General features: G+C 32.3%; 1 protein-coding gene across 1 annotated transcript; it reads right to left on the bottom strand.

The window, feature by feature from the left end:
- Positions 1-80: 80 nt before the first annotated feature.
- Positions 81-7,197, bottom strand: LOC108903273 (putative ATP-dependent RNA helicase DHX57). Its single transcript, XM_018705390.1, has 13 exons — positions 7,070-7,197; positions 6,903-7,014; positions 6,663-6,841; positions 5,318-6,607; positions 2,950-3,302; positions 2,627-2,900; positions 2,180-2,544; positions 1,674-1,814; positions 1,437-1,618; positions 1,174-1,380; positions 947-1,120; positions 422-655; positions 81-368 (listed from the first exon to the last, which is right to left on the bottom strand). Exons 1-13 carry the CDS (start codon positions 7,135-7,137, stop codon positions 225-227), a joined length of 3,723 nt encoding a protein of 1,240 aa, XP_018560906.1. The 5' UTR covers positions 7,138-7,197; the 3' UTR covers positions 81-224.
- Positions 7,198-16,744: the final 9,547 nt, after the last annotated feature.

The raw sequence follows: 16,744 nt of genomic DNA, 5'->3' as shown, positions 1-16,744 counted from the left end.
ACCATACAGGACTACTTTGATGTAAGATGAGATGTGCATATAATGTACAAAATAGAAAATAAAACATAAGTAGTTTTTAAAATTTATTGGGAAAACTTGTCAATAAAGATTTAAGAAAACTGACTCATTTATTCTAAAAGCATTATCAAACGTTTTCACATATAAAAATATAAATAAATAATCTTATTTACAAAACCATGTGACAGAAGGGGGTTTTATGTTAGCTAGGAAGAATTTATTAATTTCAAAATTATATTGATTATTTTTTCTCCGGTATCATGATGGAGCAAATTAAGAAGAGGATCCTTGATTTTTTCTTCTAGAAGGTCGAACAGCTCCTGCCTTATCAATTTCACCATCTCGGCAACCTAAAAAGTAAAAAAACTCAAAAAATATATGTATTTACCAGTCTTGGACCTACCTTGTGTTCTTCAACCTGGAACAGTATCCAGCCCTCTTCTAATGCTACGAAAGTGTTTCCATTGTGGACTGTAACCTCTAGATCAGATCCAGAAAACAACACTAAAGGAATGACGGGAACCATAGTACAATCCCTGAAGAACACCTTGCTGGTTCTTACTTTCTCTTGGTATACCATATAAGGGCTGGGAAAGCTTCTCACTGAATAATTGACAGAGCTTGGATGCATAAACACCTTAAATGATATTAGAGCAAGAAATATATCAATAATCACACAAAATACCAGATACATGTAATCAACTGCAACAAATATTAATTAATATGATTTTAGACTAGGCGGTATCTGTTTTGGTTTGGGTGAATCGTATATCCACGGAGATTTTTGGCTTTTTGGCTTTCAAATATCACTAGAAATTAAAATTTTTCTATTGATATTTGAAAGCCAAAAAGCCAAAAATCTCTGTGGAATTCACCCAAATATGGACTTTTTGAAACAGATACCGTCTGGACTATTTTTTGTACTCACGATTTCTTTAGCGGTGGCAAATTTCAAGTCCTTTGCCTCGTTTTCCTTTGGAACCGCCCCGGCAGCACTCATTACATAAGATTTTGAAGGTGTTAGTATCTTCACGATGTTGGGGTACAACGCCGCGCACAAAATGGAGGACAGAAGGCGTAAATTCTCTCCGTTCTTGTTAAACTATAAACCAAAAACATTGCAACATTTTTCTAACCTATAAACATACTTTTTACCTCTGATCCGGTGATTTCATACACGTTGTCCTGACCCATTCTCCTCCTTCCGCCAAGATTAACCGCTACGAAGCCGATATCGACGAGAAACTCAAGGAATTGATGTTTTATGTCCGCTATTGTGACCAACGTCTTGTGAGACAAGTAATTCTCATTGGCAAAGTTCCTGGCGCCCGCCCCGCTCTTCTTGTTCATTTGCAAGAATTTCTGCGAAATAAAATCGACGTTTAACTTAGCGAAAAGAAAAAATTCATACCCTTTACCTTATATGCTACCAAAACAGTGATTTGATCGCTATAACCGGCAGCAAACGATTGTTTCTTTTTATTAGCCTCGTCTCGCTTTCCGAATGGAGCAACAAAGGGACTTTTGTAGCTCAAACAAGCCGCCATGGTCAAAGCTGCGTCCACACAACCAAAAATCGCACCGTACAGCATTAACTTTCCTAAGGAATTAAATAGAAGAAAAATTACATCGTAGATTTGTACCGAAAATTTTACCTATTCTCACATCAACAGGTAGAGCAGCTAAGTGGTGGCCTAGAGGGGTTAAATTATCGTCTTTATCCAACGCTCCTACGTTTTCCAGTCTCTTTATAGCTGTTGTCACATTTTCTTCTGAAGGGGGTTCAATAAAAGATCCTGGAGGAATAAATAAAGTCTATAAGGCAATCCCAGCAATATAATTTTTTTTTAGTTATTTGTCACCACAAATTTTTTAAGTTTGATCTATATAGTATGTAATTTCTGCACTATTTAGTCATAGAAATAATGTTCCAGTGACCATAAAATGATTTTTAGTTCACCACGCCACATCTTGTCTGTAGCCAAGCATTTTTCTGTGAAACATTTTATTAAAATACTGCATTCCGTCCAGTAATTTTGAATATAAAAGTTCCTAATGTCACAAAACCTTAAAATCAACATATCCTTCAAAGGCTAACATTGACAAACACCACGTCACCAATACCTACTTATAAAAGGTATAAAGATAAATAATCACTTACCTATAACGTTTGCAACCTCCCTGTCCTCGAAATTTGGCAAGACCTTAATATTCAAGATTAACCTCTCCAACGGTATCCTGTTAATTTCCGGAATGGGCTGTGGCAACATGTGATGGTTGAATCTATGACCTGTGTAAAGATGAACGCAAACCCCTGGCATTACCCTTCCAGCACGACCTTTTCTTTGTAGGGCATTTGCCCTGGTCACCCACACAGTCTCGAGACTTTCCATATTACGGTTAGGATCAAAGTGGGTCTCTTTCATCTTGCCTGAATCAATGACAAAGACACAATCGTCGATGGTGACGGAAGTTTCCGCGAGGTTCGTTGACAAGACAATCTTCCGTTGACCAAGTTTTGGTTTCCTGAATATAAAACAAGTAAACACATTTACATTTTTGGTCCTTCGAACTGGATAATAAAGTTAACCTAAGATTTCGATATTACCTAAATATGGCTGACTGTTCTTCATTGGTTAGGGAAGAATGCAAGGGTACCAACACGTACTTTCCGGCTCTTGCTGCAAACACAGGGTGATCATTAAGTTGATCGAACAAAGTGGTAATTTCAGCGATTCCGGGAAGAAAGATAAGAATTGTCCCTTTTCTCGGATATTCATGATCTCCCGACACAATCCAAATCAAAACGGTTTCTATTAACTCATTGTTTATCTTTTCAGTGTCCATCAAGAACAGATTTTTACAAGTCCTTGCACTAAAATCTAAAAAGAAATGTTAACCCAAAGAAAAACTTTCTGTTATAAAACACACCTTGATATCTAGCCATCACTTGAGGAATACTTAAATTTTCATCCCTCACGTTATCTTTGGGCATGGCATTAAGAAAACTAACTTCCTCAGAAGCCATAAGAGCGTCAATATCCGAATCATTCTTTATTTTCCTACAATATTCTGATCCCTCTTCTAATATGTAATTCGTCGTCTCTAAAATGTCCTCTAAAAAATACTGTTGAACAGGAAACGTCCTGCCCGGGATATTGACCACGGGTATTTCTCCGAAATATTGAGCGAACAGAGAGGCATTCAGTGTGGCACTCATAAGGATAACCTTGAGTTCCGGACGAAGAATGAGCAGTTCTTTCAGTATTAACAGAAGAAAATCACTATAAATGAAAATGAAAATTATTATTAGTATTATTATTATTAAATTTGAGAAACTGTTATACTTAGATAGTGTGATCAATTTATACAGGATGATTCAGAACTTATTCGAAAAAAAATGTTGGATGTACAGGGGACTCTTACAAATACAATTTTTTAAAGAAAAAATGAAAAAGCGCAGTTCGAAAATGATTTAAAAATACACTTCTGCACGGCACTGAATATTGATCCACTGTAAATCCTGCGCACAATGCAATCGGCGGCATGACGGCAGTGTGACAAAAACTTTCGCAAGGAAAGAAATAAATAGAATTTTATAGCACCTGTTTTATATCAGCAAATTCAACTGCTTTTACCGTTATTGTTATTATTAATTTATTAAAATTAATATGTGGTTTTAAATAATAAAATAATTTGACATCTCTAATGTTATAACAACTGTTCAAAATTTTATGCACCGACGTGTAGACACATTTAGGTCCGTCTTACTCGGTTTCTACGAACTAACATAAATGTTCTTGCTTCATCATAATACAAAATGTTTTGCTTCACCATAAATTAAAACGATATCCATCAACTCCGAGTTGCTATACACGCAAACCATTTTTGACACTTAACTACTAAAAAACTATTGTAAACACCACAGAAAACAGGTAAAAACTAACGCAACGACGATTGTAAAAGCAGATTTCTGTATTGTAAGTCGCTGAGGCCACGTGGCTCCCCACACGTATTGCAAATGACGCTAGAGATTACAGTTATCCAGCTATGTAATGGTTGAATGTACCACAACTTTAATAATTTTTTCTTGGAAATCATAAGGACTTTACAAAATTTTTTTTTAAGATATTGACTCCATTTTTCATGCCGCATCTATTGCCAAATTTTTTTGGATAAGTTGTGAATCACCCTGTATAAGCCTAGCATTAATAAATTAGTATATTTTTCTTTTCATTTAGTGTTTTTAATTTTTATTGTGTCCATCTTCAAATAAAACCCCTCTATCCAAGTTGTAGTAATGAAAAAACACATACCTGTCATATTAAAATCAAAATCATTAAACAACATTTCAAATTATGAATTAAATTATTTGTCTGCTATACTTTTTCTATTTATTGTATTCTATTTATAAATGCATCTATTTTTAATATTTCAACTTTCATAATTTCTGTTTTTTTTCTTCTCTTTCCATTAATCCTTACCTAGTGGGACATATATTATGATAGTGGTTTTATCTCACGGTGAGGTGGCTACTATTCACTATTTTAATTATATTTTTTATAATTCTTTATGTAGGCTTAATTTAATAATTTCAATATGTTTTTTTCTCAAAACATTGGAATGTATTTTTAAATATTACTTTAATGTTGTACATTCTTATAAAAAATACAAATTCCGGAATAGGTTCATATAATTTTAACTTTATGGATTTCACTGACAGACAACAAATTACTGGGGTTATATGTTATACCATTTCCCGAAAATATTCTGAAAACTATACAAGTTAACAACAATAAATAAAATTTACTAACGTAATACATTTGACATAATTTATGGAGTATAATACTGGACGACAATAAAGAATAAAATTTAGTAAAAAAAAACAACATTTTTTTTTGTAATATTTCATACTTATATGAACAATAAAATTCTTATTAATTTGAATCATATTTCGTATTTGATTCGTATTTTGTATTCGTATTTTCATATTTTTGCAAATACGCAAAAATACATTTGCATTCATCCTTACCAAACCAGCCTTAATTTCTACTTGGAAAGTGTCTAACTTAATCCTTATAAAATAGATCTATATATGTAGTTCAATCCCAATTTTAACTCTGATATTCAAATGGTACTAAAGTACTAACTCTAGTGCCAGTGGATATACACGTTTCAATATATTCAAAATTACTGCAACCCCTAATACATCTACGTGCATTACTGGTTGCGGTTACAATACAATAATGAAAATCAATATTACAATGTATTGCACAATCACCCGGTAGTTGCAACTCACCTTTCCTCGCTGCGTTCATGCACCTCATCCACGATAATATGCGTAACATTGGGCAAGGTCGGCTCTCCCTCTAACCTCCTCAACAAAATCCCTGTGGTGCAAAAAGTTAGTCTAGTACTAGCTGAAATTTTGCTCTCTAATCTAATCTGGTAACCTACTGTACTTCCAATTCTATCCACCCTCTCGTCGGCAACCCTTTCAGCTACACCAATTGCAGAAATCCGTCTTGGTTGCGTACAAACAATTTCTATGTGCTTGTTACCGCTATCATAATTCGATATCCATTCATCTAATATAAACTGTGGAACTTGCGTGCTCTTCCCGCAGCCTGTCTCACCGCTGATAACGACAACTTGAGATCGGTTTATAGTGTTCAAGATATCTTTTTTGAGAGTCCAAGCAGGGAGATTTTTTCGAGATTGCAACATTAATACATATTTCGTGTCCCCCTGCTTAGATGAGAAAGTTTCGACGATCCTTTTGTCTTCCCTCTTCACTTCCTCTATCGTTAAAGCTTTTTTATTATCACGGTTCGTAATACCCTTCTTGTAGTGACTAGGACGTATTTTTCTTACTTCTTTGGCTTTTTCCGCAGCAAAGAGCTTTTGATTGGGTGGTAGAAAGTTGATTTCTTCTTTCAATTGAGCTTTAACTATGTCTTCGGTTTGTAATAGTTCGGTTATCGTGTAAACGCATGGAATTCCATCTTCAGCAAGTGTTCTAGCTTCCTCATATAACCTCTTACAGATGTGTAGATTGGCTAACGGTGGAAGTACGGCATTAGTTTTTAAAAATATCATGGGTGGTTCATATGGATATTTGGTGTTAGGCGGAAAGCGGATTTCTAATTCGAACAAAAAATCATTCAAATGTTGATTGATATCTGGCGGTGGCTTCTCTATTTCATGGGAAAATCTACATTTGTCGCCAAATTTACAATTACCTCTTACGAAATTTCTGCACTTCTCTTTCTTTTTTTGCTGGACCGCCACATTCTTTTTCTGCTTATCTTCCTTATTGTGGAAAATTTTAACTAAATATTCCAGTTTCAATGTAAGAATCCAAACATTTTCTACTTTTTCCTTAAAGGAGTTCTCATAGATAGATTCTAATGAACTTTTTTCATCGACCCTCTGCTCTAATAATTCCTTTTCAGACAAACCATGATCTATTTCCTTCAACTCGATATTTCTATTAAAATATCTGTTATACAAGAGATACAGAGCATCTTCAATATTTCCATTGCAGTATTCAAATGCTTCAATACAATGACCTTTATGAAATCCATAACTATATAATGAAAAAAATTGAAAACAAATACAATATTGCACAATTAATGTAATACCTTTCTAGCCGCATTAATCCGAACTGTTTTATACGTTCTAATTCTTCTGTAGGGCCATCTTTAAATTGAGAAAAATCACAGCCACCCTTAACAACTAAGCTACCTTGCCCCACCCAATATTTCCTTAAAACATTTGACGTTACCTCTTCGTAATCTGAAGCACTTTTCAACTTAAAATCCTACAACAGAAATATAAACATTTTCCTAGGTTTCTGTCCCAGGAAAAAGTTTTCAACTTACTGGTCCATGTATGTATTTCAGTGTCTCTAATATTTGTTCTTGAATAGCATCGTTCAATCTAAGGAACTGTAATTCTTCTTTGACAATGTTTTTTTTAATAGGACTTACATTGCTGTAATAAAATAAGTGAATACGAAATTCTAATATTTAATAAATGCTTTACATACCCTACTTTAACATTGGGAATATCCCTAAGAAAAAAGTCTGCTGTATTAATAGCATTTTCACTGTCCATTTTAAATTTAGTTCAGGATAAGGATATCGCTAATTAAAGTAACAACTTGGGGCAAGGAGAAAGCTGCTAAAAATTAGGTTAGAATTTTATAAAACTGACGTTGACGTAAGAATACTAGTTGTTGGTAATGCAGAAATCTGATAAACTCGTCTTCCTCTTCTTGTTTTGAAATATTAGCAAAAACTATTTATACACAAATACTCAAAATCACGAAATGCCACAGACAGACTGAAATTTTATATCAGTCATATCAGCGCATGCTAAGTGTACCACAAATTTTAAATAACCTTAAAATAATAATTGTCTTCGAATAATTTCATTAATAAACTATTACATAATAAAAAGTAACACCGAATATTTACATTTACTTAAATATATTTATTTGTTTTTTTTTTCTATACTCTTGCTAATCATATAAATAACAACCAATTAAGGCCAACAAATTACATCTGCTTATTTACTAGTTGTAACCTATTAGGAAATAATGTGTAATTTGTAGAAATATAAACTGAAGCATATTTTCTTCTAGAATATAAATATTTGCCCATGCCCACCGCATTAATGGAAGTAAACGTATAATAAAAAAAATATAAAAGAGAATTCGATAAGTTTTGAATTGTTTTAAGAAAACTTGCAAGACATTACTATTCGTTACTAGATACCTACTCTAGGATATAATTGAAAATATGACTACTAAAAAATTAATAATGGACAAAGTGCTAACGTCATATATTGTCAACATCAAATGTGACAATTTATTAACACTTTTAGGAATGCCTAAAGCAATATTTGTCCGTTGATTACCGCATTTAGTCACTGGACATCGTAATCAATGTCACCTTATTTGAACAAATTAATTTTCATTTTAGCGATAATGAAAATAATAAAACAGACTTTGGACGTCCAGGATGCTGGTGATAACTAGTTAATTATAATCAAAGATAAATTAAACTAAATTTAAATATTGCTATCGTTTCAATTTTAATTTGCAGTTTATTGGTTGATAAACGAGAAGATGGAACATAATGGCTACATATTTTGAATACCAAGTTTCTTCTGGTGAATCAAATATCATTGACAAGTCGTATCTAATCTCTTAACTAGGTATATCATTGCTACTGGTAAGTAAACAACGCACTTGTATCCACAGTTCTAGTGATCCCGAAAATAATAATGATGACTATCTGCCACGTAATCTTCTAAAGATCGGCAATGAATAACATTAAACCGTATTTATGGGCTAATCAAATTTTAATATTTTTATTTGTTTTAATGTATCAAGATCTAGTAACTAATTCTTCAATAATATACCTAATTTTCTTAAAATCTTTAGATGTCAAGATAACGATGGTACTTTTTTAGAATATTTAAAGAACATTTATAAGTACATCTTTCAGACGGAACCTGGACATAACTCCTGACATAAATATCGAATTAATAGATAATACCTACTAAAGGAACTCGTAGTGTTGTAATATTGAAGATGTTTTAACAAACTTACATTAGCTTTGTTCCTAGAGCAATCTAAAACAGTTCATTGTTTCGAATCAAATGCAATTGCGTCTGTTGGAAACTGATTATAATTCATTAGAAGCAGAGCTATTAATGATTCGACAATTCAAAACAGTTTTCCCTTTGACCAATAGAGTTAACCGTCACAACTCTCATATTCAAATGATTTACAGATTAAGAAGTCATTTCGCAGGTGTACGATGGTATCGTTCCAAACAATGGTGGTGATACAGCCTTTATCGTGACAAGTCATTTGCGTGGCACCAGTGGCACTTCAGTTCCTGAAAAAATAAAACTTCAATATCGTCCATAGACGATTCGCCATTGTGGTGTAAACAGAATTGAAGGTGAATATTCACGCCTAGATAAAGCGTGAAGATAACAAGAAGTGTGTCAATTTGGTTTCTGATTGTTTATTGGCTGTAATATAACGCAATAATGTTATTGTAGACAGTGAAAGACAAAGTTTATGCTTCCATAGACAATAGGAATAGCGTGTATTGATGTTTTATATTGATATCTGTAGCCTTTAAAGAGGTTAAATAACAAATAAAAGATTACTTGGATTTGTCTACCCTGTATTTGTAACACCTCTGACAATGAGTATTTCTCAAAGCTGTTTTACGTTGACAATTTATTGATCAATTAATTGATGAAGTCGCTTCACCAAGAAATTGGACAAGTGTAATGCACCAAATCTGCTGTCAAATAACTTTATGAATTTATTCATCGAGTTCTTGACGAATTAGAGCATGTTCTAATTTTCGTCAATTTCTTCGTGAAGTTCGGAAGTACCAACCCAACAGATTTTTCCCCTCTGATCTGTATTGTGGTTTTGTTTTTTTGGTATATGTAAATAATTGTGTGGCGTCGTACTAGTTTTGCATTGGTTTTACTGATTTGTTACTTACAAAAACTAATATTTATATAACATGTGTCAGAACGGTACCGCTGTTGTATCACTACAATTATGAGTGGAAAGGTGACATATTTGAAATTAATTTGCTTCTTTGATTCATTGGTAGAACTGATTCATGCGTCAAAACACTTGACAAAGTCTGTAGTAGCGTAAAACCACACTGTTTACCAATAAATTCGTGAATTAATTCATGAAGAACTTCATCAATTTATTCATCAATAAATTGTCAATATAAAACAGCTATCAGCAATTTTGTACAATACCCATCGTTAAACAATGAGCATGAATTGCAATAACCTTTATTTTTTTGGTTGTCCTTGAATTTAATTTGTAGCAAATATTAAATTTATACGAATCTATAAAGTTGTTATGAATTATCTTTTTTTTTAAGCGGCCCTAACAAGCTACAACATTATTAATAGTAGAACAGTTATTAAAAATAGCGCATTTTTGTGGTTTTGTTCTAACCTTAAACCTAGAAAAAAGACCGCTAGGAATTTCATGTCTAAACTTCCGATAATAGCTGCGTGGAGGTCAACAGATAGCCTTACTTCAGTAAGTCTAATGAAGCGTCTAAATTTACTAGAAATGTTTTTTCCGAACAGTTATATTGTTGAAATGTTGATGAAAATTTGGCAACACTGGTGAAATAAGTTGTTTTCCGACATTCTCCTAAATCCAAAGCTAAGCTCAAGAATAATAGAAAAGGGACAAATTTCACAATTATTGTAATGATCGTCCTTCCTTCCTGAAGGTCGTTTGAACAAACGGTTACACTGCGATTTATTTCATTTAATTCTATAAAGCTTCTCTAAAGCGTCTCTTCTATCATGCAGTAGGAACAGTAAATTGAGCAAAATAAATGAGTTTCCCAAAATTAGAGTCGAAGTTTGCAAATAATTCAAAATCATTCAATTTTTTAAGTGAATTTTTTTACATACAGGATATTGTTTCATACATGAGAATTGTTGCAAAGCAAATCAAGTTGTTTATTTTGGAGATAGCATATGTATGCAGTGCTGCTCGAGATTTAGTCACATGACGTTTTCACCGAATTATCTCAAATTAACATTTGCGTCAATATTATGTCTGCTAAATGATCATTTTCATATTCACTTTAGAGCTAATAACAGGTATATTAAATATCTGACTGACTCTTAAAGGTTGCAACACACGACCTCACCCGGTGAATTATTTACACAAGAAAATGAAGTGTGTTTGTCTACACATCACCGTGCTATGCCCGAGCAACGTTACCGAACCATAACAGCGTTCGTTACGTTTACTTTTTGACGGCAAAGATGCGATTTTGACAAGTTTAGATACAAGTTGAAGTACTACGTTTTTGGATATTAGAAATTTTTGTAAGTGTACTCTTACCGATATTTTTGAAGTATAACAAGATAATACACCACTATTTAAATATAATATGAACGTTCAAAGACTTATAGAGGTAAAATTTCTTTTCATTGTCCATGAGGTGAGAAAACAGTATTCGAATCTCTCCTTGTATATGTCTTGTTGTCCACTTTTCCTTTGCTTCCTTTAGCTCTAGCAAATAATATAATTCCTATGTATATATCAATGTGGACTCCCAATATAAATACTTACTGAATCACACCAATAATATCCCAAATAACACAAACCTGACCTAAAATCATCAGCACATCCATAGAACGTAAAAATCAGGATATCCTCCAGATATTCCACCGTATGTTCCAGAGAGATAAGGTTTTGATTATACATATACTGCCCTCATAACAGTCTGAGGCTCTGAGGATGTCTGTATATTATGAGCAGAGAGCGGACAATGTGTGTTTTTAACCCGAAAACGTAACAAGATTAGGTTAAATTCGGGTAGAGAATACACAAATTCAAATATGTATTGTGTGTAATCTATGTAAAATGTAATTATTATTTATAACAAATACACTAATGCAAACAATTAAAGGGTTAAAAGAATTTCCGAAAATTTTCCGTGATATTTGACACAGTATTTAGGTGAAAAATGGTCATATCGGGAATTAAAAGAGCATTTTGATGCTCTAAGATTCTAGTTTTTAGATCTTTCGGTCAAAAATATTTAGGAACTACAGTTATCATCATGCAATTTTTTTTTTCTGAGTACACGGACTTTTTTCAACTAAACCATTGCATGGACCAGATAACTTGTTTATTCAGCTTCAATTTCCTTTTTTTTAAATTTCGATACGACCATTTTTCATCGAAATATCGAACTTTCAATGGAAACTGAAATTTTTTATAACATGATGCGGCAACTTTTCGGAAAAAAATTTTTTTTCATCTTTTACACGAATTTAAAAAAAAAGTGCAATTTATGGTTTTTTAGAAAATTGACCGCTAAATTTGAAATATTCACGAAATGACTAATGTTAAGCATGACTTTTACAGTTCGATGTGCCCAGAAGAACCCACTGAAGTTTCATATCGATCTAGCGAACCGTTTCTTTGTTTCAAACAGTCAAACTTTTGTTAAAAAATTAAAGGGTGACGTTTTTGAGCTTAAACACTTCATAATCATGATTAAAATGGAAAATAAAAATTTTATTGAGGTTTTCTCATATTTTTACCGCAAATAATGTTTAAAATATTTTATAATTTTTTTTGGAAAACCTTCCGGCCATTGAAGAAAACAAAATCCAATTGTTTCCAGCACGATTCCGCTTTTCCGTCTACGCTTCTGTTCATCAACTTTAATTAAATTTAAATAAAAGTTGATAACTCAAACCAGATTTCGATCCCGATTCATACCGTTTTCTGAGACAAATTTCTAATTAATTTTTGTGCAGTCTGTGATCACTTAAAAAAAGTTTTGTTCAAAACTACCCTTTTTCTTCTCTGAAAAAAAAAAAAAATTGGAAAAAATTTTTTTTTCATCAATTTAAACGTTGTTTGCGGTAAAAATGTGAAAAAACCTCAAGAATTTTCTGTTTGAAACAAAGAAAGTTAGCTAGATCGAGATGAAACTTCACAGGGTTCTTCTGGGTACTTATATCGAACTGTAAAAGTCATGTTAAACATTAGTCATTTTATGAATATTTCTAATTTAGCCGTAAATTTTCTAAAAAACCATAAATCACCCTTTTTTCCTGTTTTTAAGGAAAAAAATCCAAAAGTTGCGGCAGCATGCTCTAGGAAATTTTTTCCAGTTTTCGAAACTTCCCCTGAATTCTCTGTACGACCATTTGTCGCAAAGATATCGATGATTGAAGACAAATGGATCCATTTCCATTAAAAGTTCGTTATTCCGATGAAAAATTGGTCGTATCGAAATTTAAAAAAGTCGTGCTAATTCTTAGAATTGCATGGTAACTGTAGCTCCTAAAATCACGGAAAAATTTCGGTAATTCTTTTGACCCTTTAATTGTTTGCATTAGTATATATCGTATTACCTTTGCGAGGATTTTATTATCCTTTATTTAAAATACGTAAATCATCTAAACTGGTAGAAAGTTCTAAAGAAATGAAATGACACTCGCGTCCATCTCTCGTCCATCCGTCAACATCGGTTGCGTTTGTCCAATTCCTATTGGTTAAAATTCAAACGATTTTACATTGAACATTGATGCTTATTTATTGACAAATTCATATTTCATTGGTATACTTTAAATTCAGAATATCAATATCATATTAGTCAACAAGTGGAAATTATATAAGGTAGGTAATTTATATTTCTTATAAATCACTAACTTTAAAAATGTACGATTAATTATGTTAACTTGTAATGAGGCATCTATATAATTCAAAGCTAACTTTAAAACTAAAAATATTATTAAGGATAACAATTTCATATAAAAAGAAAATAATTTTAATTTTATAATAATTTAACTTTAATTTTATGGCAAGTAAGTAAGCTGCATATTTATTTTGAACAATACTAAACAGAGACAACAAACTCTCACCCTAAATTCACTATCACTGGAAATGAAAATGATAACAATAAAACCAAAATAAATGAATGGGCCAATATGACGATATTCGAACTATATATTTTGTGATTGTTTGTTCGTAATATTGTACGTAAGTACTACAAGGATATACGCTACCAAACTAATAATGGGATATCCTCCATATTTTGCAAAATAAAATACTCCGCATATCCGCATACTCCGAAATAACATGTTCTAAATATCTTATTTGGGACAGGGGAAGTACGGCAACAGTGTTACAGGGCAAACAGTCTTACAATTCAATTTTTTCTACGTCCGTTAATGATAAACGTTTATTTAAGTGTTAAATAGCATGAGCAGTAAGCAAACCAATTTAGTTGCAGTTTTTTGAAGAACCAAGTACATAAAATTCGGGATGACTTATTGGAAGAGAAGAAATTTTTGTTCGAGTTTCTAGTAAACCCAAACGGTTCAATGTAGTATGCGCTTTCTTTTTTAATAGTTTGGTCAAATGGATCTGGATAATCTGGATTAATCAGATTTATTTATAATAATTTATGCTCAGTAATGAGTAGTACTTCAAAATACGTGTCATTGACATCCTTAGATTCTGGAATACAATGCCTATGCACTAGGGATCTTCCCATGTTTCTCATAAATGATGCCGATTGCCATTTTTTATTTATTCATTTATTTATATACAATATCCAACGGGCAATGCCCAATTACAAGCTAAGGTTACAACTAAAAAGAAAGTAATAAAAATAGGTCAGAGATAAAATAATTCTTAAAAGAAAATAAATACCACAAAACATAATATCTAAAACAAACATGTATCAGACAATTAATATTAAAACGCTATTATGCAATACAAATAAATGCAAAATCATACTTATATAAACATAAAATTTAAAGTAGCACTTTTTTAATCATTATGTCCTCCAGACATCCCACCGTATGATGACATAGATAAAAATGTACACGATATATTTAGTTGTTCATGTAAATTTTCCCATGCAATATCTAATGTCAAAACGATTGAAATCTAAAGCACGTGGCACTTGACTTTAGTGAGACGTCGTCATTTACTGAGAAATGAGACCGAACTTGAATAATTTTTTAAAAGCAGTTTTATCACTGAATTGAAATCTACAGGGTGTAAGAAGTTTGACTGCGATTACTTCAGCAAGAGATAGAGTAATTATAAATGAACAAAAAAGTTGTATATTACAGGGGTGTAAGATTAACAGTTTTCAAAATACAGCGAGTATTATTACTGGGGAGTTTCATAACAACGTGACAACAGCGCTTAACCTAACGCTAAACATCTGATGCGTACCACGTGTGCACGCGGCAGACTTGTCCTACGGAAAAAATGTAAACAACTATAATTGTGAAACATTTAGTAAATTTCAAGACAATCGTTTTCCAGTTTTTAAATAAAATATATAAAATAAAGTGTATCGATTTTGTAGTAGAAGATATAGTGTTGTGCTTAAATTTTAGGTTGAATCTTGGTAATTATGAATCTCTTAAAATAGGAACTTAATTTTTAATCAAATTATGAATTTGAAAAATATGTAATTAAAGTACCCAAAGTTTCACGTCGTCCAAATCATGAGCAGTAAAAATAATTTAGGTACTTACCAAAAAGCAAAACGAACTACAACATATACTCAAAATGTCCACCACCATTTTTGATGCACGCACGACATCTTCGAATGCAATTTTCGAGCACCCGCTAGGAAACAGCTTAAGAAAAAGAAATAGTGGTACGCAAAAAACTCTCAGACACGGTCCAATTCCAGATACCAATTGAATTGCGTATTGCTGTATCCTTAGTACCTCGTGTTATCCGCCGCGCCGTTGTCACATTGCTTAATATGATTTTTATCGAATTTTAAAGTTATTACAACGCTAATTATTTTTTAGAATTAAGCATAAAGAAGTTCAAAAAAATGGTAAACATTGTATTTTATGGTATTCTATGCACGCAGTTATGTCAAAATCCCTTAATTAATCTAACTTTTCTACATCAAGTTGGAGATTTTGATAATTTTTTTCTCGGAAATGGTTGAGTTTAGGACCCACGTCATATAAGGTTTTTTTGTTTATTTTAATGTATTCTATCGTCTGTTAAAATTAAGGCAGTCAAACTTCTAACACCCTGTATAGTTATAGAACGCTACTACAATTTTGTCTCTCAAGATTCTATAGGTTTTAATAACTTTTAACTATCTATGTCGATCTGCCTGATCAAAGACGTGATAAGTGGCAGATAATAGAAAATAAGTAATATTTACGTATCTCATATTTTCTTAGAAGAGACTATGAAAGTAAATTTCAAGTTTTAAACTTTACATAACATAACCCAACCTAACCTAACAATATCCTAACCTGACCTAACCTAACCTAACTCTATCTAGCTTAACCTAATCAGACTTTACCTATCCTAAACTTTACGTGCTGAATATTATTATTTTTCAAATTTCTCTCAAAAATATATGTGCTAAGAGAACATCCGCTTTGCAAAATTTGTTAATATAATATCTAGAATTTTGTGGAAAGAAATATTTGTCCGTAAGATGTAGAATTAATGTACACATTCAAAACTTTATTAGTGTTTCATAATTAGGGATTTTCTGCACTCAAGCTCTAAGTGATAAGTGACAAAGCTACTACTATTTCTAGCACTCGAGAAATGAAATATTTTCAGTGGATTTTTACCTTTACGTAACCGAAGTTTTATCATTCTGTCTCAAACGTCTTCAGAGATATTTGAGAAAAGGTTAATTTCAACACTTTGTATTCGTATCTCATAATTCTTATTGATCAAAGAATCGGCTCTTAAAGTGTGTCGACGTACTTAATTAACACTCTGTACGCGTGTTGTGATCTAGGATATCATCCAGCTTCCTCGTAACAATTCGGGGGTTTTCCATACGGGCGTCAACAAACAGTGATCCTGTGTCTAAAAGGATTAAAGTATTAAAGTGAGTCCCGTCAAAATAAACGACCTTACATCTTTTTTATTGGTCAGAGTGCATTACCGTCAATTTCCTAAAGGAAGAAAAACCGGTAGTATGCAATTTCGTACAAGGTAACTACAACACTCATATTGTTTAATTCGCATCCATCATAATTCGTAGGCAAATATGGTCACTATCTTTATGAAATAATAGTCGCGTCGCTCTCGTATTAAAATTCTGAGCGTGTATCAAACGTAAGGTGATAGTAAGTGAAACTGGAAAAGTTTTAATTCAAT

The sequence above is a fragment of the Anoplophora glabripennis genome, unplaced genomic scaffold (assembly GCF_000390285.2).
Source record: "Anoplophora glabripennis isolate ALB-LARVAE unplaced genomic scaffold, Agla_2.0 scaffold40, whole genome shotgun sequence".
In the NCBI taxonomy this organism is placed as follows: Eukaryota; Metazoa; Arthropoda; class Insecta; order Coleoptera; family Cerambycidae; genus Anoplophora; species Anoplophora glabripennis.
The sequence above is the reverse complement of the archived record's forward strand: the minus strand, read 5'-3'. Positions and strand labels throughout refer to the sequence as shown.